The sequence below is a fragment of the Cherax quadricarinatus genome, chromosome 1, assembly GCF_038502225.1.
Source record: "Cherax quadricarinatus isolate ZL_2023a chromosome 1, ASM3850222v1, whole genome shotgun sequence".
Classification (NCBI taxonomy): Eukaryota; Metazoa; Arthropoda; class Malacostraca; order Decapoda; family Parastacidae; genus Cherax; species Cherax quadricarinatus.
In genome coordinates, this window is record NC_091292.1 from 4,518,881 (window position 1) to 4,541,867 (window position 22,987).

The 22,987-nt window shown below is 36.0% G+C and overlaps 2 protein-coding genes across 6 annotated transcripts in view; one reads left to right on the top strand and one right to left on the bottom strand.

The window, feature by feature from the left end:
- The window catches only part of LOC128686480 (cytochrome P450 302a1, mitochondrial-like), a 64,908-nt gene that overhangs the window by 16,956 nt on the left and 24,965 nt on the right, over nucleotides 1-22,987 (top strand). Inside the window, exons 9-10 of one of the 2 annotated variants that reach the window (XM_070087585.1) lie at nucleotides 614-808; nucleotides 5,225-5,349. In XM_070087585.1, coding sequence (XP_069943686.1) covers nucleotides 614-808; nucleotides 5,225-5,335 — 306 coding nt within the window. In that variant the 3' untranslated portion in view covers nucleotides 5,336-5,349. Of the gene's footprint in view, nucleotides 1-613; nucleotides 809-5,224; nucleotides 5,559-22,987 lie in introns of those variants that run through there. The other variant, XM_053773432.2, reaches the window with a different exon arrangement.
- LOC128690893 (putative leucine-rich repeat-containing protein DDB_G0290503) overlaps nucleotides 5,901-22,987 on the bottom strand; it is a 145,606-nt gene continuing 128,519 nt past the window's right edge. For 3 of the 4 annotated variants that reach the window (XM_070087289.1, XM_070087355.1, XM_070087418.1), the window contains exon 12: nucleotides 15,225-15,379. In XM_070087289.1, the coding sequence (XP_069943390.1) occupies nucleotides 15,240-15,379 (140 nt within the window). In that variant the 3' untranslated portion in view covers nucleotides 15,225-15,239. Of the gene's footprint in view, nucleotides 7,756-12,011; nucleotides 12,030-14,599; nucleotides 15,119-15,224; nucleotides 15,380-22,987 lie in introns of those variants that run through there. The other variant, XM_070087450.1, reaches the window with a different exon arrangement.

Consider the following 22,987-nt stretch of genomic DNA (forward strand, 5'->3'; position numbering starts at 1 on the left):
GTAAATAACTTTAAAGGTTTCTTGTTTCAAAAATTATTTCTGTTGGTATTTTTCTAGTTAGGAAACAGTCCATGTCCCTGACATAGGTCTTTGTCAGATGATGATCTGTCAAGTGTTTGCTGGCCTCACTAAACTAGATTTTTACTCTCCATTAAAAAAGTACTAATACGACATAGTAGTGTCCTAAGATAATTGATGACAGGTAAAGAAATTGTACTGTGCAACTAAAGGCATTCTATTTTGGTCCATTTTATGGTTTATGTTGCACACATTCTAATTAGCATCACTTCATGTATATACAGTGCTTTTAGCATTTAATATTGTATTGTCATTCTTTTATTACTATTGTCCTTATATATTTATCTTTTCTTTGTTTTCCTATCCACTTGTTTACGTGCTTGTTAAAATACAGCTATTCTCTCATGTATTTAAGTGTTTTAATGTAAAGTGGTAGCAATTTCTTCACCTATGAGACAAATCAGGAACATGTGTTGAATACAGCTTGAAACAACATTTGAAGCTATTTTAAAAATCTAATTCTCTTTTAGTATTTGTTAGAGAGTACAAGGTAGTATAAAGGATAAATGAATTTACTGTTTTTGTTTTTCCACAGACAGTAGTAGTGACTCAGAATCAGGTTTCTTGTCGACTACCTGAGTATTTTCCTGAACCAGACAAATTTGTGCCTGAACGCTGGATGAAAAAAGAAAACATCAATCCCTTTCTTGTTCTTCCCTTTGGTCATGGTCCCCGTTCCTGTATTGGTAGAAGAATGGCAGAGCAGAATATGTATACAGTAGCATTGCAGGTAATATGGCAGTTATTTGTTCTAAGCATCAAAAGTTCTAACTCCTACAGCTTCTTCCATACATGTCAGTAACCAGTGTTGGGAATTCTACTCCCACACAGCCCAGATTGTGGCAAAATTGCATTGATAATTGCATGATCAGTTGCTACCTGCAACTTGCAGTTCTCAGTAGCCATTACAAGGGTGATGGATATATTACATTGTCTCTACGTCTCCACTGCTTCCTTTGTATTTATCTGAAGGCAAAAACATCTCGGAAAAGATACTTAAATGTTGCACGTGTGTCTTACCTACTTTTTGGTATTATATAGCATTATTATATTCATAGCCATCACACTCTGACTGATCCAGCACTTACACCAACAACTGGTCTCATTTCCTCTTGTAAACTTTTACCTTCATTCTGGCAGTACTTCTTACATGTTGGTGAAAGATTGAGAGGTCATGAATTATGTAGTCTTTAAGTTATACATATGGCTATAGGAAAGTTAGGGAATGTGTACAACAAGTGTTTACATTAAAGCATGCAAATGAACAATACTTAGATAAAGGTAAGAAACTTTTTGTTACATTTATGGACTTAGAAAGGCATATGATAAGGTGGATAAGGGAACAATGTGGCAGGTGTTGCAAATGTATGGAATAAGTTGTAGGTTACTAAAAGCAATAATCTTTATGTGGATAGTGAGGGTCAGGTTAAGATATCTAAGAGAGGGGTTGTTGTCCAGTAAAAGTAGACCTCAGACAGGGATGTGTAATGTCACTATGGTGGTTTAACATACATATTTGTAGATGAGGTTATAAAAGTGAATTCTAGGGTGTTTGATGAAGAGAAGTTGCAGAGACTGGTGGAGGAATTTGGGAGTATGTAAAAGAAGGAAATTGAAAGTGAACACAGGCAAGAGCAAGGTGATGAGAGTAACTAAAAATTTGGGAGTTGATTTGTCAGCAGATGGGTTTGTGAAAGATAAGGTGAACTGTGGAATTGAAGAGAAAAGGTGAGATGTGTCTTGAGGGATCTGTGGAAAAAGAAATTTGTTTGTAGGCCAAAAGGGGGAATATTCCAGTTATTCGGGTGTGAAGCATGGGTTTTAAGTGTTGCAGTGAGGAGTAAGTCGAAGCAGTGGGCATGTTCGAGGGCAATATGTTGTGTGAATATTATACTGAGAATTTAATGCTTAGAGATTAGAAGGTGTGGGGTTACCAAAGGTATAATTCAGACGGATGAATATTTTTTGAAACATAAATTTTACAGGCTAAGAGCCATTATCCTGCCTCAGCTCATTTCAAAACCATTCCCTGTCTAAGGTATACTACCACTCCCCATTGACTTACAGCAGTCGGCTAACATTTGGAGAGGATGGAACAGATTAGGATGACTAGGAGGGTGTATAAATCTGGGGTGTAGAGAAAGGGGGCAGGGGTCATCCATGGAAGGGTTAGAGGGAGTGGCATGAAGATTTTGAGTGCTGGGGCTTGGGCAAACAACAGCCTTGTGTGAGCATGTTAAATAGGAGCGAGTGGAGGCAAGCGGTTTTTGTGATAATGTGCTGTTCAAATTTGAGCAAGGTAACATTTAAGAAGAGATTCAGGAAAACTAGTTAGCTGGACTTCAGTCCTGGAGGTGGGAAGTATGGTGCCTGCAACTCTGAAGAAGGGTTTGGATGTTGCAGCTTGGAGGACCAACTGAACTGTGATGTTAACTTGCCAGTGTGTTTAAAAATTATTACAAATTATTTTTTCTGAAAGCTTAAGCATTAATATCTACAAAATTTTTCAACTTTGCTGAATAAGATGGAACTGAGAATATTGGTTAAAAAATGGGTATAGAAAATTCATGCAGTACAAAGAACATTATTTGCTGATGTTATCAATACTGTACAAAGCATTAATATTTCAGCCCTTCAAAGAAGGTAACATGAAATGTGACTGATCCAATGAATTAGCTATTATCACTTTCCTTAGTCACTAATTGCCTCTCATTCATAAGAACATAAGAAAGGAGGAACACTGCAGGAGGCCTGCTGGCCCATACTAGGCAGGTCCTTTACAATTCATCCCACTAACAAAACATTTGCCCAACCCAATTTTCAATGCCACCCAAGAAATAAGCTCTGATGTGAAAGTCCCGCTCAAATCCAACCTCTCCCACTCATGTACTTATCCAACCTAGATTTGAAACTACCCAAAGTCCCAGCCTCAATAACCCAACTAGGTAGACTGTTCCACTCATCAACTACCCTATTTCCAAACCAATACTTTCCTATGTCCTTTCTAAATCTAAACTTATCTAATTTAAATCCATTACTGCGGGTTCTCTCTTGGAGAGACATCCTCAAGACCTTATTAATATCCCCTTTATTAATACCTATCTTCCACTTGTACACTTCGATCAGGTCTCCCCTCATTCTTCGTCTAACAAGTGAATGTAACTTAAGAGTCTTCAATCTTTCTTCATAAGGAAGATTTCTAATGCTATGTATTAATTTAGTCATCCTATGCTGAATGTTTTCTAACGAATTTATGTCCATTTTGTAATACGGAGACCAGAACTGAGCTGCATAATCTAGGTGAGGCCTTACTAATGATGTATAAAGCTGCAGTATGACCTCTGGACTTCTGTTGCTTACACTTCTTGATATAAATCCCAGTAATCTATTTGCCTTATTACGTACGCTTAGGCATTGCTGTCTTGGTTTAAGGTTGCTGCTCACCATAACCCCCAAGTCCTTTTCGCAATCTGTATGGCTAAGTTCTACATCATTTAACTTATAAGTACTAGGGTTATGGGCACTCCCAAGCTTCAGAACCTTGCATTTATCTACATTGAACTGCATCTGCCACTTTTCTGACCAAGAATAGAGTTTGTTTAAATCCTCCTGAAGTTCCATAACATCTACGTTTGAATCAATTATCCTACCTATCTTTGTGTCATCGGCGAATTTGCTCATATCACTAGTAATTCCCTCATCAAGATCATTGATATATATTATAAACAACAACGGGCCCAAGACTGATCCCTGTGGAACGCCACTTGTTACAGATCCCCACTCGGATTTAACCCCATTTATGGACACTCTCTGCTTCCTGTCAGTGAGCCATGACTCGATCCACGAGAGCACTTTTCCCCCAATGCCATGAGCTGCCACTTTCTTTAACAGTCTATGGTGTGGAACTCTATCAAAAGCCTTACTAAAATCTAAGTAAATAATATCAAATTCTTTATTGTGGTCAACAGCCTCAAAAGCTTTACTGAAGAAAGTTAATAAATTAGTTAGACAAGACCGGCCTCTTGTGAATCCATGCTGAGTATCATTAATCAAGCTATGCTTATCGAGATGGCTTCTTATAATCTCAGCTATAATTGACTCTAGTAATTTGCCTACAATTGAGGTCAGGCTTATTGGGCGGTAATTTGACGGTAACGACTTGTCCCGCTTTAAAAATAGGAGTTACATTAGCCATCTTCCACATATCAGACACTACACCTGTTTGAAGAGATAAATTAAAAATATTAGTTAATGGTTCACAGAGTTCCATTTTGCATTCCTTAAGAACCCTTGAAAAAACCTCATCAGGACCCGGCGACTTATTTTGCTTCAGTCTGTCTATCTGCTTCACAACCATCTCACTAGTGACTGTGATGTTACATAATTTATCTTCTTCTAGCCCACTGTAAAAATTAATTACTGGAATATTGTTAGTGTCTTCCTGTGTAAAAACTGAGAGAAAATAATTATTTAAAATCAAGCACATTTCATTCTCTTTGTCAGTAAGGTGCCCATAGTTATTTTTAAGGGGACCTATCTTATCTCTAACTTTTGTTCTATAGACCTGGAAAAAACTTTTTGGGTTAGTTTTAGAATCCCTAGCAACTTTAATTTCATAGTCCCTTTTAGCTTTTCTTATCCCCTTTTTTAATGTCCCTCTTAATGTCAATATACTGATTCATAAGATAACCCTCACCTCTTTTGATACACCTATAAATTCCTTTATGCCCTAGTAGATATTTGAGCCTATTATTCATCCATTTTGGGTCATTTCTATTTGATCTAATTTCTTTATATGGGATAAACGCTCTTTGAGCAGCATGTATAGTGTTCAGAAAACTGTCATATTGATAGCTCTCTTCGTTACCCCAGTCAACAGATGATAAGTGTTCTCTAAGCCCATCGTAATCTGCTAAGCGAAAATCTGGGACTGTTACTGAGTTATCGCTACTATCGTACTTCCATTCAATGCTAAATGTAATTGATTTGTGGTCGCTAGCACCCAGTTCCTCTGAAATTTCTAAATTATTAACAAGGGATTCATTGTTTGCCATAACTAAGTCAACTTTAGGTAATGTATGGCCCCTTCAGGTTTGGAACTGCCCTTCCTAAATGCTATAATAATAATGTCATGCTCTCATTTCAGTTGGTTGCACGATATAAGATTGGATGGATGGGTGGACAACTGGATTGCTACTCCAACCTTATAAATGAGCCTGATTCTCCACTTGATTTTGCATTTATATCCAGGACCTAAGCAATTAGTGTCAAGTAAGGCTTTGTAACTACTAGGATACGTAAATAATTCTAGTGTAGTTTTATACTAGTGATACAATATCTATTAATCTGGCCCTTTAAATTGAAACAATGGAGAGAATTGTCGAATTCATACTAAGACCTCTACAATTCAGTGCTCTGCTGTGGACGTTAGGTGTTGGAACGTGTTAGTAGATTAATCAGTTAAAAAAAAAAACACCAAACCCATGTGGGTCATTTAGTGTTGAAGAATTTTACCAAGTCAAAACATAATTGTTTTATTTTTAGCTGTGTCTCATGAGGGTTTGAGGCTTATTTTCAGTATTGGCTTTGCTAGTGTGATGTTTTCGAGTACTGTAGTTACTCGTTTGTTGTCGCTTTCCCTCGAGAGGTTCCTTGGTGAGGCTTTGAACTTGTCCTTCCTGTCCTTGGATCAAACCTGTGCCTCCTGGTTCTGTATGACACCTATGAATTTAGTGCTTCCCTCATGAATGGAAGTGTAGTAGTAGTTTTTGCTTTTATCCTTAGATTTTCAATATTAATTACAGGTCTGATTAAAAAAAAAAGTTAATTATTTCATGATATTTTAAGCTTCATGTCAGTTCAACTATATAATACATATCAGTTCATTTGAGGCCCATGTGCACAAAGCACACACACTTTTAACCTACTTTGTACATAATAAATCTTGGAAGACAACCAGCTTGGTACAAAATACAGTATATACACATTTCTGAAGCTGTACAAGCACCCTTTGTGTAATATTCTTATGCCTTGTGTGCTATATATACAAATGTGTATAATTACATATATATTAATTTTTTACAGTAAGGTATTGTACCGTAATATTGTACAATCATCCGATGTAAAAACCTTTTCTATTAATACCCGGTAATAAGGATTAAAATAAGCAATATTTCATCACAAGGATATTTTCAACATATCCTGTCATTAAACAAAATGTATACTAGGACTTTGACAATACCAAAATTTTTGCCAATACCCAATTTGAGGCCAATACACACCAATACTTTGGCATATTCCTAATGTATACAATATAAATATTAAAATATTGTACAACAAACTGGATTGGAGGCAGAAGTATTTGTGTGCATGAAATCGTAGGCAGTTGCTTGTAAAGGCTTTCAAACTGTGCACATCTTATTTCTGCTACCAAACAGAAACATTTCATTTGTGGACACACACACTAGCCCTAAGTAGCAGCACCACGACAAAAGAACAGCACAGTTTAACCAGAACCACCAAAACAATTTTCATAAAGTAAACCACAAATAAATATAGAAAATGTACATGTGCAGTATATACATTTTTTTTTTGTAAAATTTTAAACAGCAATCTCCATAATGAACCAGTAAAATAATAAGACCACCAAGACTGTTACAGGAAGAGATAGAAACCCTAATAAAATCAATTAAATGATAGTAATCTTTACCAAGGTTGTGATTAACAGTTGGAATGTCCATAGAAAATAGGGCTTGTGATGAATAAATGCTTAAATATGGAACAATGCATATGCTCAGTTTTGCTATAACTTAATCCTTAAAATTTCACAAAACCTGATATGGGCTATTGTAATCACAGAAGGCAACCCAACAAGTGATGGTATTAAATTACTGTGAATGGCAACATTTCAAAAGCAAAACTTAGTGTGGACCCCACATATCAGCACCATATATACAATACAATCATGTTTAACAATAAGATGCCAGCTTTACAAATTGTAATAAAATTTACAAACACTGGTGCAGAAAGCCAAGTATCAGACCTGCCAAGGTTATTCCAATTATCACAGAGCAGGGAGTATTCCCAATACTTTATGTAGTGTTCTTGTATCATTTATCACCAACCTGTAAAGTCACAAATTATATAGGACGGTACACAAGGAGTCAAACAGCCATTTAACTTGGAGCAATTCTCACAACTGTCTTCACTCTCTCCACATTGCAACACAAGTATACTTCAAATTACATGCAGACATTTTTAGTTCTGACATTTGTCTTGCACTACATATATTGTTTTGACAGTTCACTGTGGTAAGTTATTAATACCAATAGCACTAATGAATTTACCAGTGGCCAACACACTAGGTCCAATGCAGTATCTGCAACTTTTATACAGAATGTTAATTTTTTTCACTAACCAGATAGCCTCATATAAACACTGAAATTTATTGAGGAAGTGCATTCGCTTGCTTAAGGTGAGTTTTTGCTTTCTTTAACACATCATGTGTCTTGTAGAGTTGTTTACAAATAGCTCTTTCTACATTTTCCTTACGCTGATTTGCTTTGGAGAGCTTCTCTAGAGCTTCTTTTAATGTTTCTGTTGTAGAGGCCAACTTAGATGTTAGATTATCCCGCTGAAGTCTCAACTGCTGATTCTCTTCACTTAAAGTGCTGTGACCTAAAGAAAGCAAATTTTTATTTAGAAACAAGCAGTGGCAGGAAAAAAAAAAAAAAAACAAATGATGTGGCTAAAGGTCTTTGAAAAGGTAGAGAGGAAGAAAGTATTAATTGTAAGTTTCAATTTTTTTTTTTAATGAATTTGCATTTCTAGTGCAAAGTTTAGTAACAAAGATGCTCAAATTAAATACATATTGTGTATCATTATCTTAAGACTGGAAAATAATACAGTAGGACCCTCATATTCACGAGTCTGGCATCCATGGTTTACCATGGCCCGAAAATAACCCTTAATTTTGGCCTCAGAGTACAAAAGTAATGATGGTGGAAGTTCTTCAAATCCTAAGAGAAGCCATGAAATACTTATCAGGGAAAAAGTGATAAATTACACAATAAGTGGAGAATTATCAATTAAACTTTATAATAGGTATGTATGTCAAAGAAAAACATGTACATATAGGGTTTGCTACTATCTGCATTAAGGTCCTTGGAAAATATTCCCCATGGTTAGGGGTGTCCTACTGTAATAAAAGTACAAAGTGTGATGCTAAGTTTATATAAGTTAGCTGTGTGTATCATATTACCATATTTTAAGAGAATTCTAATAAGAACATAAGAAAGGAGGAACACTGCAACAGGCCTGTTGGCCCATACTAGGCAGGTCCTTTACAATTCATCCCACTAACAAACATTTGACCAACCCAACTTTCAATGCCACCCATGAAACAAGCTCCGATGTGCAAGTCCCACTCAAATCCAACCCCTCCCACTCATGCACTTATCCAACCTAAATTTGAAACTACCCAAAGTCCTAGCCTCAATAACCCAACTAGGTAGACTGTTCCACTCATCAACTACCCTATTTCCAAACCAATACTTTCCTATGTCCTTTCTAAATCTAAACTTATCTAATTTAAATCCATTACTGCGGGGAAAAATCCATTACTGCGGGATAATGTAAATGCTTTATAATTACAAACCTTTACTGGTTTGCTAACTGCTTATGGTCAGTACGAGCCAGTTTTATTCTATCATTTCGGTTAAGAATTATGAATATTTTTTTCAGAGGCAGACTTAAAAAAGGCAATTTTAAAGATTATCAATTAAAGCTTGGAGAGCTGGACTAGTTTGTTCAGTTTCAGTAACAAGATGAAATAAATATACTGGCAACATAATGCTCCTGTATAATGAGTCCTCACTTAACTAGGTGAAATCTTGCATGTAATAATAATGTAATCAGACTAAGTGTTAAACCCAGTCTTAATAATGTAATTATTTTGCATTATACATATATTATGACTACAGCAAATACATTGTAAACATTACAATATCTATCTAGTCCTTTGCCTCCTAATGAATATGTACTTTGTAAACCAACAGATAAAAAGCAGGAACATGTATAAACAGGAGTGAAAATGAGACTTCCTTATAAGGGTGTAAAGGTAATGAGATAGTCGACTAAGAAACTCACAATATTATATCCCAAATAAGGTGATACTGTTATAAAAAAAAAAAAAAAAAAATTATGTGTACACATAATGCAAAAATCACCCCATAAATCATGCAAGTGCACATGATGCAGCAAAATCTTGGTAACCACAATTTTTTTTTTAATAAAGGAGAGTAAATGTGGCACCATAACACTAGAAAAAATTTACTAACAAATGTTTTGTCTTAAAATACAGTGCTGCACATCTCTTCCACTTGAGTCACTCTGTAGCACTGCAGGCATGCAAATTATTTTTCTCTTTGTACACTATCAATATGTCATTAGAAAAAAAAATTAAAAATTAAAAACAGAGGGGATCAGTAAAGGTTAATAGGATTCAGTCATATTTCTATACCATATTGGGAATTCTTCCAAATTCTCAAAGTATCTTATTTAGAAAGGATCTACAGAATTTGGAATTTCTGAGTAGAAACTTTATAATTTAAATCTACAAAAATATCTTTCCGATTTTATATCTGATGAATAATAGTTGTCGAAGATTTTTATATTTCAAATTGCAAAAATATCTTTCTGATTTTCTATCTGATGAATAATAGTTGTAGATGATTTTTATTGCTCAGAATTGTATTATAATTTAGATGCTCCAGTGCATGCATTACTATGAATGCAAGAGATATTACTGTATACTGTAACTTATAAAGTTTATGATCTGTATACCACAAGACCTCTTGTGTTCTTATTGTATACCATTAATGTAATAAAACACACAGGTATCCTTTTTGATGAAAAATAAACCTCAAAATTTCCTCTCCTTTACAACTGTCTCCAGTGTTTATTCTGTAATGAATTAAAGCCACTGGTTGTTCAAAAAGTCACATCAATAAAGATACCCAGGTGTTGCACGCTTGTGTTATTTATCAATATTAAGACCTATTACTTATTGTCTTCAGTTCTTACCCCTTTGACTGTCGTGGCCGTATATATACGTTTACGAGGTACCGTGTTTGACGTATATATACTCATAAATTCTAGCGGCTTCAAATCAGGCAGGAGAAAGCTGGTAGGCCCACATGTGAGAGAATGGGTCTGTGTGGTCAGTGTGCACCAAAAAAAAAAAAAAATCCTGGAGCACGCAGTGCATAATGAGAAAAAAAAAAAAACTCCGACCGTTGTTTTTAATTAAAATTCCGACTTTGTGGTCTATTTTCGTATAGTATTTGTGGTTGTATTCTCGTTTTCTTGGTCTCATTTGATAGAATGGAAACTATATTATAGAAATAGAGGTGATTTTGATTAATTTTACTATAAAAAGAACCTGGAAATGGAGCACAAATTACGGGAAATGTTTGATTTTTGCCGATGTTCAAAAGTAAACAAATGATGTCATTGTCCAATAAATGTCCAAATAGCCATTCTAATATGCAGTCATGAATGGGTTGATGTAATTTTTACAATTATTACAGTAGTCTGCATAACAGTAAATCTTCTATTTTTTGTTTGAATAAAATTTCAAAATAAAAAGCAAGAGTAATATCAGAGAGGCCTGGAGACATGACTGATGAACAAAGAAAATGTTATTTTAGAGCCAGGAATGTCTGCATTGTTCATTCTGGTCCTTATTTTGAAATTGTCATATTTTTTAATTTTCGTGAAATTGGCCAAATTGCAAATTTCTGACCATGTTATTGGGTAGTTGAAATCAGTAAATGGGCAGTTTCTTGTACTCAATCGATGGAAAAAATGGAGTTCTGAAGAAATAGCTATGAGTTTGGTTGACTGGAATAATGGAATTAGCCGAAAATAGGGCTCGAAGTGGGCGAAATCGCCGATTTGTAAATATCGCCGAGGTTGCTAACTTCACGAGAGCGTAATTCCGTCAGTTTTCCATCAAATTTCGTTTTTTTGGTGTCTTTACAATCGGGAAAAGCTTCTCTATCATTTCACAAGAAAAAATATTTTTTTTTTTTTTAAATTTTGCGACACCAGGAGACACCTCAGGATTGGGGGTTGCGACAGTCAAAGGGTTAATAATCTGCCATAAAGCAAATACAGTATGCAGGAAATGATAAAACATGCTTGCAACTAAAGGTGAATACTCAAAGCACTATACATGATATTAACATGCTATTTTTATCCTACTTATTATTTTATACTCTAAAGCATAATGCAACTTATAATAGCAACTGCACTTCTCTTAATAATTTCTTAGCATGCAAAATTAAATATAAAACTAGAAGCTAGAACTCGTCCCACTGCAAACTCGGAGACAATTACCAGAGCAAGCACGAGGTAATTGGGTGATCCAGATTGCATATGTACAATTCCAGGAAGTTATCATATGGCTGAGAGTTAATCACTTTATCACATACATTAGAAATAAATGATTTTTTATCATTGATCAAGACATTTCACGATAAATATACATTACTAAGTTCAAAAATAAACTTTTTTACCATTCAGTTTCCCAAAATGTTGAAGGTAAATAACCTGTGTTAAGGTGTTATGTTATTGAATTTAACAGTTGTTTAACTGATTTGCAAAATTAGGAATCAATACAATGGGAAAAGCTAATATTAAATAAAAATATTTTATACATTTTTAAAGATAAATAGTTAATAATATGAATTTATATCTGCAACTTACAAGCAAAGCATCTAGCAACAATTTTGATCTCAGCTCAGATGAAAATATCACAGAGTATCTAAACAAAATCTACAGATAACAATCACAATCTGAAAAAACCCTATTGGATCAACCCTTACAGGGTAGCTACTAAACAAACACTTTCATTCACAGTGTGTACTCACTCAGGAACTGCTGGAGATCTGCAGCCATAAATTGAAACAAAGAACCATCATCTTAGGGGGGAGGGTCTAGTTGTGGTAAAAAGTAGCTAAAATCTTTAAACTATATCCTCTAAACCAGAGCTTTCTTTACCCAAGACCAATGTTCCATGCAATATTAATACCAGGCCACAAGATATGTAGATATCTATAATATTCAATATCTCAGAGATGTCTTACAGTGTGCATACTTGCACAATATTTTGCAAAATTTATCCCCTCAAGGAAGGTTCCTCGATGCTGGTGAGGGGATCTTTATCTAGGGAATTGGATCTGTCCTTCAGTTCCCTGAATTAAACCTGAATACCTTCCACATCCTTTCACAGGCATTGTATAACCCTACGGGTTTAGTGCTCCCCCCTTGATTATTATAATGCAAAATTTATCTCATTTTATAAACATAAGTAATTAACAATGTTAAAACATAAATATAGAACAAAAGATTCTAATCACAAAAATGGTCCTTGGGCACTAAAGTGCTGGTTTAAAAGGGTCAGTACGTGTGGGAAAGCTGCACTAAGTCAATAAGCATAGGAAAAAATAAATCTAAAATACAATGAATAGGCTTTCATTTTTAACTGAATTATACATTTACAAATGGTGTATAGGTCTCCCTCAACACTCACGAGGGTTAGGGGATCAAGAGCCTGGCGAATGTTGAAAAACCGTGAATGTTTGGTGCCCCAATATATTGTAGGGAAATATAATACAATACTGCTTCCTTAACTTGTTGAACCATGAACAATCATAAAATATATGAAAACATCGTAAATTGTACTAAATACATACGTTATGCCTTAACAACATTTATGTTACTAAATACCACTGCCTCCACCACTGCAAGTCCTTACTACCCTCCCTCTGACCCCCACAACTGGCAGCCAGCCCTCCCACCACTGTGTGGTGAGTGTTTTGTTTGTTCATTATTTGCTATTAAACTACAGTATAAATAATGTAAACCCATTTATGACTGCATATTGGAATGGCTATTCGGACAGGTATTGGAAGGTGACATCATGTGTTTATTCTTGAACACAGCAAAGAATCAAACATTTGTGCTACTGCTAATAATAATAATAATAATAATAATAATAATATAAAAGTAATAATACATATTATTAATCATAATAATAATAATAATAATAATAAATACGATAGAATTGAAGAAGGAAATTGTACAAAAATACGAGGGCTGAAGCAGTGGTGGAGGAAGTGGTTGACACAGCGTCAGTGTGGCTTTGTTTATGCTGGAGTGAGTATTAGTCTCCGTGTTCTTCCAAACATTTCACAATAATTCATTGTATTTGGTGCTTGTAGATTGTGTGACTGGAGTGGTAGAGGCAGTGGTATTTACTAACATATATGTTATAAATAATAATAGTACATGTTAATATTAACAACATTTATAATAATAATAATAATAATAATAATAATAATAATAATAATAATAATAATAAATGTTATTCATAATGTACTATTATTATTTATAACATATATGTTAGTAAATATCACTGCCTCTATCACTGCCTCTACCACTGCCTCTACCACTGCCTCAACTGCTGCCTCACCCACTGCCTCTATAACTGCCTCTACCACTGCCTCAACCACTCCAGTCACACTCAATCTACAAGCACCAAATACAATGAATTATTGTGAAATGTTTGGAAGAACACGGAGAATTATTGTGAAATGTTTGGAAGAGCACGGAGACTAATACTCACTCCAGCATAAACAAAGCCACACTGACGCTGCGTCAACCACTTCCTCCACCACTGCTTCAGCCCTCGTATTTTTGTACAATTTCCTTCTTCAATTCTATCGTATTTATTATTATTATTATAATATTATTATTATTATTATTAGCAGTAGCAGAAATGTTTGATTCTTTGCTGTGTTCAAGAGTAAACACATGATGTCACCTTCCAATACCTGTCTGAATAGCCATTCTAATATGCAGTCATGGATGGGTTTACATTATTTATACTGTAGTTTAATAGCAAATAATGAACAAACAAAACACTCACCACACAGTGGTGGGAGGGCTGGCTGCCAGTTGCAGGGGTCGGAGGGAGGGTAGTAAGGACTCGTGGCGGTAAACTTAAATATGATTTGGCAGCTGGGAATTTGGCGGTTGGGAATTCGTGAATGTGTGAAGCCCGCGAAAGTTGAAAACTCGAATGTTGAGGGAGACCTGTACTAGGGAAAACTTACAGGATTACAGATTAATCTTTTACTTGAAAATATTGTACAATCAGTCTTTGTGCTTTAGGTATGTTAGAAATGTTAGTAATATATACAGAGCTGCTATGAGAGTAAGGCTCTCAAGCAGACCTCAGAAAAAAATCATTACAATTTCAATCTGAAAATACCGAGAGAGAAAGATTGTCAGTGTACGGTTGTCAAGAAAAAATAACCAAAAACGATGCTTTTGGTAAACAAGACACTTATTTAAAATTTGAGTTTAACACTGGTGGAAAGCCTTATGTGAATCAGTGACTTTTTGCTGTGGTCTGAGGAGAGAATATTCAGACATTATACTAGATGAAACTTACTAGGTTCGGAGCACAACGGAGGTATTGGGAGATCATGAGCAGTGTGTACAAGTGAGTGCAGCGTGCGAGTCCCTCTTTCTAAGCTGGAGAAGTGATAGTCAGAGCCAATACCCAAATCGGGAGATTCACCAGAAGTTGTACCCCCATCTCCTTCCTCTTCAGGTTGGTGAGATAGTAGGGGTTGAGCAGCCTGTTGTGGGAACACTGCTTCGCTGGAATTGCCACTGTGAATACGCCTGTTTCTTTTACTACTGTTGGTGGTGGTGGTGGTGATTGTAGTGGTGGCAATGTGAAGGTTCTCTTTATCTTCACTCCAATGGGTGCTGATACGTTTGCTACCATCTCGTCTGCGACTACTGCTTAAGGCACGACGCTCCTGCACTTTACCTTTGTTGACAGAAGTAGGACTGAGTGAAGCTGCCCTATGTTTCCGTGATGTATTTTCAGGTAATGGATGGAAGAACTCAATACTAGTGACACTTTCATGTGAAGCACGATCACTTGCATTTGGAACAACAGCTGTTGACAAAGGTATCAATAAATAAAACATGTTAAGTTGAATACTTAAGGAAATCAAATTACAGTGGACCCTCGACCAACGATGGCATCGTCTAACGTTAAATCCGACTAGTGATACATTTTAATGCCAAATTTTTGCCTCGACTAGTGCTAAAAAACTCGCCCTATGTTTCCGTGATGTATTTTCAGGTAATGGATGGAAGAACTCAATACTAGTGACACTTTCATGTGAAGCACGATCACTTGCATTTGGAACAACAGCTGTTGACAAAGGTATCAATAAATAAAACATGTTAAGTTGAATACTTAAGGAAATCAAATTACAGTGGACCCTCGACCAACGATGGCATCGTCTAACGTTAAATCCGACTAGTGATACATTTTAATGCCAAATTTTTGCCTCGACTAGTGCTAAAAAACTCGACCAACACGATTCGTTCTGTTCGAGACGCGTCCACTTGTGGCCAGTGTTTACAAGCCAGCCAGCCACCGCGGTCCCATCCAAACATACAATCGGAACATTTCATATTATCACAGTGTTTTTAGTGATTGCACCTGCAAAATAGTCACCATGGGCCCCAAGAAAGCTTCTAGTGCCAACCCTACAGCAAAAAGGGTGAGAATTACTATGAATATGAAGAAAGAGATCATTGCTAAGTATGAAAGTGGAGAGAGTGTCTCCGAGCTGGCCAGGTTGTACACAAAACCCCAATCAACCATCGCTACTATTGTGGCCAAGAAAACGACAATCAAGGAAGCTGTTCTTGCCAAGGGTGCAACTATGTTTTCGAAACTGAGATCGCAAGTGATAGAAGATGTTGAGAGACTGTTATTGATGTGGATAAACAAAAAACAGATAGCAGGAGATAGCATCTCTCAAGCGATCATATGTGAAAAGGCTAAGAAGTTGCATGATGATTTAATTAGAAAAATGCCTGCAACTAGTGGTGATGTGAGTGAATTTAAGGCCAGCAAAGGTTGGTTTGAGAGATTTAAGAATCGTAGTGGCATACATAGTGTGATAAGGCATGGTGAGGCTGCCAGTTCGGACCAAAAAGCAGCTGAAAAATATGTGCAGGAATTCAAGGAGTACATAGACAGTGAAGAATTGAAAACTGAACAAGTGTTTAATTGTGACACTGACAACGTTGTGAAATACTTTAGGAATGTCATAAAGGAACGGGAGGTACAGGCCTCTATGGACAGATATGTTGTGCGACAGAGGTCTAGTGACTCTCAAGCTGGTCCTAGTGGCATTAAAAGAAGAAGGGAAGTAACCCCGGAAAAGGACTTGACACCTCAAGTCCTAATGGAAGGGGATTCCCCTTCTAAACACTAACACCATCCACACTCTCCCCTCCTCCCATCCCATCAATCATCACCAGATCTTCAATAAAGGTAAGTGTCATGTAATTGTACATGTCTTCTTCAGTTTGTGTGTATTAAAATTAATATTTCATGTGGTAAATTTTTTTTTTCAATACTTTTGGGTGTCTTGCACGGATCAATTTGATTTCCATTATTTCTTATGGGGAAAATTAACTCGACTAACGATAATTTCGATTAACGATGAGCTCTCAGGAATGGATTAATATCGTTGGTCGAGGGTCCACTGTACAATATTTTTAAATTCTTTGTTTATCGGTAATTCTAGTGAATCAGGGTGCATAAAAAATATTCAGCAGGGCTCTGCATTGAATACATAATTTATTATACACAAATTTCTCAACTTCCAAGTTAGTACAAAATGTGCCTTGTATTTGATGAAAGACTTAAAGATCACTAATTATGTTAGTTTGATCATTTTATTATGTGATTCATACCTAACCTGGCAAATTTTCAGCCTCGCCAGCTTCAAACTTCATTCTTTGTCATTTAATTTGGTTAGTTCAATCCTGCTCATGTTCAACTTAACTGCTTTTAGCAGTATATTGCTTTGCCATAATGAACAGCAGTACACCCTGAAGATTTCCTATGCATCCTATGCTATTTTTTTCCATTCAGTGAAGTTCAAAGTGCATCTACTAGATTCTTTGCAGCACACATTATTGAATTTCCATCCTAAATATTTTCATTTACGCAACTTCTCATTTCTTGATTAATAATACATTTGGGAATGTCACCTTTTAAAATATATAATTTACATTCATGCTCTCATTATTATTCTTACAGTTAACCCTTAAACAGTCCAAAGAGATCGACATTCAAATTTGTAGTGCTACAAAAGTAGATCTACTTTTTTTTACATATTTTCAAATTTTTTTTTTTTTCAACAAGTCGGTCGTCTCCCACCGAGGCAGGGTGACCCAAAAAAGAAAGAAAATCCCCAAAAAGAAAATACTTTCATCATCATTCAACACTTTCACCACACTCACACATTATCACTGCTTTTGCAGAGGTGCTCAGAATACAACAGTTTAGAAGCATATACGTATAAAGATACACAACATATCCCTCCAAACTGCCAATATCCCAAACCCCTCCTTTAAAGTGCAGGCATTGTACTTCCCATTTCCAGGACTCAAGTCCGACTATATGAACATAACCGGTTTCCCTGAATCCCTTCACTAAATATTACCCTGCTCACACTCCAACAGATTGTCAGGTCCCAAGTATCATTCGCCTCCATTCACTCCTATCTAACACGCTCATGCACGCTTGCTGGAAGTCCAAGCCCCTAGCCCACAAAACCTCCTTTACCCCCTCTTTCCAACCCTTTCGAGGACGACCCCTACCCCTCCTTCCTTCCCCTATAGATTTATATGCTTTCCATGTCATTCTACTTTGATCCATTCTCTCTAAATGACCAAACCACCTCAACAACCCCTCTTCTGCCCTCTGACTAATGCTTTTATTAACTCACACCTTCTCCTAATTTCCACACTCCGAATTTTCTGCATAATATTTACACCACACATTGCCCTTAAACAGGACATCTCCACTGCCTCCAACCGTCTCCTCGCTGCTGCATTTACCACCCAAGCTTCACATCCATAAGAGTGTTGGTACTACTATACTTTCATACATTCCCTTCTTTGCCTCCATAGATAATGTTTTTTGACTCCACATATACCTCAACGCACCACTCACCTTTTTTCCCTCATCAATTCTATGATTAACCTCATCCTTCATAAATCCATCCGCCGACACGTCAACTCCCAAGTATCTGAAAACATTCACTTCTTCCATACTCCTCCTCCCCAATTTGATATCCAATTTTTCTTTATCTAAATCATTTGATACCCTCATCACCTTACTCTTTTCTATGTTCACTTTCAATTTTCTACCTTTACACACATTCTCAAACTCATCCACTAACCTTTGTAATTTTTCTTTAGAATCTCCCATAAGCACAGTATCATCAGCAAAAAGTAACTGTGTCAATTCCCATTTTGAATTTGATTCCCCATAATTTAATCCCACCCCTCTCCCAAACACCCTAGCATTTACTTCTTTTACAACCCCATCTATAAATATATTAAACAACCATGGTGACATTACACATCCCTGTCTATGACCTACTTTTACCGGGAAGTATTCTCCGTCTCTTCTACACACCCTAACCTGAGCCTCACTATCCTCATAAAAGCTCTTTACAGCATTTAGTAACTTACCACCTATTCCATATACTTGCAACATCTGCCACATTGCTCCTCTATCCACTCTATCATATGCCTTTTCTAAATCCATAAATGCAATAAAAACTTCCCTACCTTTATCTAAATACTGTTCACATATATGCTTCAATGTAAACACTTGATCTACACATCCCCTACCCACTCTGAAGCCTCCCTGCTCATCCACAATCCTACATTCTGTCTTACCTCTAATTCTTTCAATTATAACCCTACCGTATACTTTTCCTGGTATACTCAGTAAACTTATTCCTCTATAATTTTTACAATCTCTTTTGTCCCCTTTCCCTTTATATAAAGGGACTATACATGCTCTCTGCCAATCCCTAGGTACCTTCCCCTCTTTCATACATTTATTAAACAAAAGTACCAACCACTCCGACACTATATCCCCCCCTGCTTTTAACATTTCTGTCATGATCCCATCAGTTCCAGCTGCTTTACCCCCTTTCATTCTATGTAATGCCTCACGTACCTCCACCACACTTACATTCTGCTCTTCTTCACTCCTAAAAGATGGTATACCTCCCTGGCCAGTGCATGAAATTACCGCCTCCCTTTCTTCCTTAACATTTAAAAGTTCCTGAAAATATTCTCGCCATCTACCTAATACCTCCCTCTCCCCATCTACTAACTCCCCTACTCTGTTTTTAACTGACAAATCCATACTTTCCCTAGGCTTTCTTAACTTGTTTAACTCACTCCAAAATTTTTTCTTATTTTCATTAAAATTTCTTGACAGTGCCTCTCCCACTCTTTCATCTGCTCTCCTTTTGCACTCTCTCACCACTCTCTTCACCTTTCTTTTACTCTCCATATACTCTGCTCTTCTTATAACAGTTCTGCTTTGTAAAAACCTCTCGTAAGCTACCTTTTTCTCTTTTATCACACCCTTTACTTCATCATTCCACCAATCACTCCTCTTTCCTCCTGCCCCCACCCTCCTATAACCACAAACTTCTGCCCCACATTCTAATACTGCATTTTTAAAACTATTCCAACCCTCTTCAACCCCCCCACTACTCATCTTTGCACTAGCCCACTTTTCTGCCAATAGTCGCTTATATCTCGCCCGAACTTCCTCCTCCCTTAGTTTATACACTTTCACCTCCCTCTTACTTGTTGCCACCTTCCTCTTTTCCCATCTACCTCTTACTCTAACTGTAGCTACAACTAAATAATGATCCGATATATCAGTTGCCCCTCTATAAAAATGTACATCCTGGAGCCTACCCATCAACCTTTTATCCACCAATACATAATCTAACAAACTACTTTCATTACGTGCTACATCATAACTTGTATATTTATTTATCTTCTTTTTCATAAAATATGTATTACTTATTACCAAATTTCTTTCTATACATAGCTCAATTAAAGGTTCCCCATTTACATTTACCCCTGGCATCCCAAATTTACCTACTACTCCCTCTATAACATTTTTACCCACTTTAGCATTGAAATCCCCAACCACCATTACTCTCACACTTGATTCAAAACTCCCCACGCATTCACTCAACATTTCCCAGAATCTCTCTCTCTCCTCTACACTTCTCTCTTCTCCAGGTGCATACACGCTTACTATAACCCACTTTTCACATCCAATCTTTATTTTACTCCACATAATCCTTGAATTTATACATTTATAGTCCCTCTTTTCCTGCCATAGCTTATCCTTCAACATTATTGCTACTCCTTCTTTAGCTCTAACTCTATTTGAAACCCCTGACCTAATCCCATTTATTCTTCTCCATTGAAACTCTCCCACCCCCTTCAGTTTTGTTTCACTTAAAGCCAGGACATCCAGTTTCTTCTCATTCATAACATCCACAATCATCTCTTTCTTATCAATTGCACAACATCCACGCACATTCAGACTTCCCACTTTGACAATTTTCTTCTTCTTATTCTTTTTAGTAATCTTTACAGGAAAAGGGGTTACTAGCCCATTGTTCCCGGCATTTTAGTTGACTTTTACAACATGCATGGCTTACGGAGGAAAGATTCTTATTCCACTTCCCCATGGATATAAAAGGAAAAGTAATAAGACCAAGAACTATTAAGATAAAATCAAAGAAAACTCAGATGAGTGTGTATAAATAAACGTGTACATGTATGTGTAGTGTGACCTAAGTGTAAGTAGAAGTAGCAAGACATGCCTGTAATCTTGCATATTTATGAGACAGACAAAAGACACCAGCAATCCTACCATCATGTAAAACAATTACAGGCTTTCATTTTACACTCACTTGGCAGGACGGTAGTACCTCCCTGGGTGGTTGCTGTCTACCAACCTACTACCTTCAAATAAATAAATAAATAAATAAATAAATAAATAAATATATATATATATATATATATATATATATATATATATATATATATATATATATATATATATATATATATATATATATATATATATATATATATATTGGCAGTTTGGAGGGATATGTTGTGTATCTCTATACATATATGCTTCTGAACTGTTGTATTCTGAGCACCTCTGCAAAAGCAGTGATAATGTGTGAGTGTGGTGAAAGTGTTGAATGATGATGAAAGTATTTTCTTTTTGGGGATTTTCTTTATTTTTTTTGGGTCACCCTGCCTCGGTGGGAGACGGCTGACTTGTTGAAAAAAAAAAAAAAAAAAAAAAATATATATATATATATATATATATATATATATATATATATATATATATATATATATATATAAATATATTTATATATATATATATATATATATATATACATATATATATATATACATATATTTTTTTTTTTTTTTCAACAAGTCAGCCGTCTCCCACCGAGGCAGGGTGACCCAAAAAAAAGAAAGAAAATCCCCAAAAAGAAAATACTTTCATCATCATTCAACACTTTCACCACACTCACACATTATCACTGCTTTTGCAGAGGTGCTCAGAATACAACAGTTTAGAAGCATATATGTATATAGATACACAACATATCCCTCCAAACTGCCAATATATATATATATATATATATATATATATATATAAATGTAGATAAAAGTTTTTTTTACACGTTTTCACATGTAAAACTAAAAAAAAAGATCTACATTTTTTACATACTTTCAGATGTTGAAAAAACGTATATATACGTTTGGACCATTTAAGGGTTAATACGTTGGTAAGTAGCAACCACCCAGGAAGGTACTACAGTCCTGCCAAATGAGTGTGTGACAGAAACCTGTAATTGTTGCACACCCTGGTAGTATTTCTCATGTCTTTTCTTTGTCTCATAAGATGACAAGTACAGTACATTTTGCTACTACTACTTACACTCAGTTCATACGATGCATGCAACTGTGCACATACACGAGTATGTGTATATGCACTCGTCTAACTTAACTACTTATTTCTTTGTAGTTCTTGTCTTGGCGGTACATATTTCTGTTAATCTCCATGGGGAAGTAGGGTAGAGTGCTTCCTCCATAAGCAATGTATGTTGTACAAGGTAACTAAAATGCTGGAAGCAAGTAACTCTCTTCTATATAAATTACTAAAACCAAAAAGTTTGGTTGTTTGAATCTGTGTTGGTTTATTACAGATACGAATAAAATTCTGAATGAAAATAAGCTGCAAGGAAAGGGGAGGAGGACAATTTCAATAAGAAGTAAATGGGGTTAAGTGGGTGTATCTGAGAGAACTAAGGAAGAAGAGGGGTATAGGTGTTTAAATTTAAGAATTACGTGGATTAGAATAAGGAGAAAAGGTGTGTAGAAAGAGATTTTAGGAGGTGCAAATACTTGGGGAGCTTTGAACCAAGTGAAAAAATAATGGTTGTGGGAGACCAGAATGATACAGCAGGAGAAACTGATGTGGATAACACAGTAGGTAAGTTTGGAGTGCCAGGGGTAAATGATAATGGGGTCTCCAATTATGTAAAAAGGAGTTTTGTAATGGGCAATAAATATTTAAGGAAAAAAAAAGGAGAAATAAGTATACAAGATATGGGGAGCAATTACAGTAGTTGGACTATGTATTTGTAGATAAAAGTTTGACGGGGTAGACTTCTGAATGTTTATATTTTTTTGAGGGTCAACAGATATATCAGCTCACTATTTAGTGACAGTGAGAAGATGGGGTATAGGTAGTAGGTTGGTAGACAGCAACCGCCCAGGGAGGTACTACCGTCCTGCCAAGTGAGTGTAAAACGAAAGCCTGTAATTGTTTTACATGATGGTAGGATTGCTGGTGTCCTTTTTT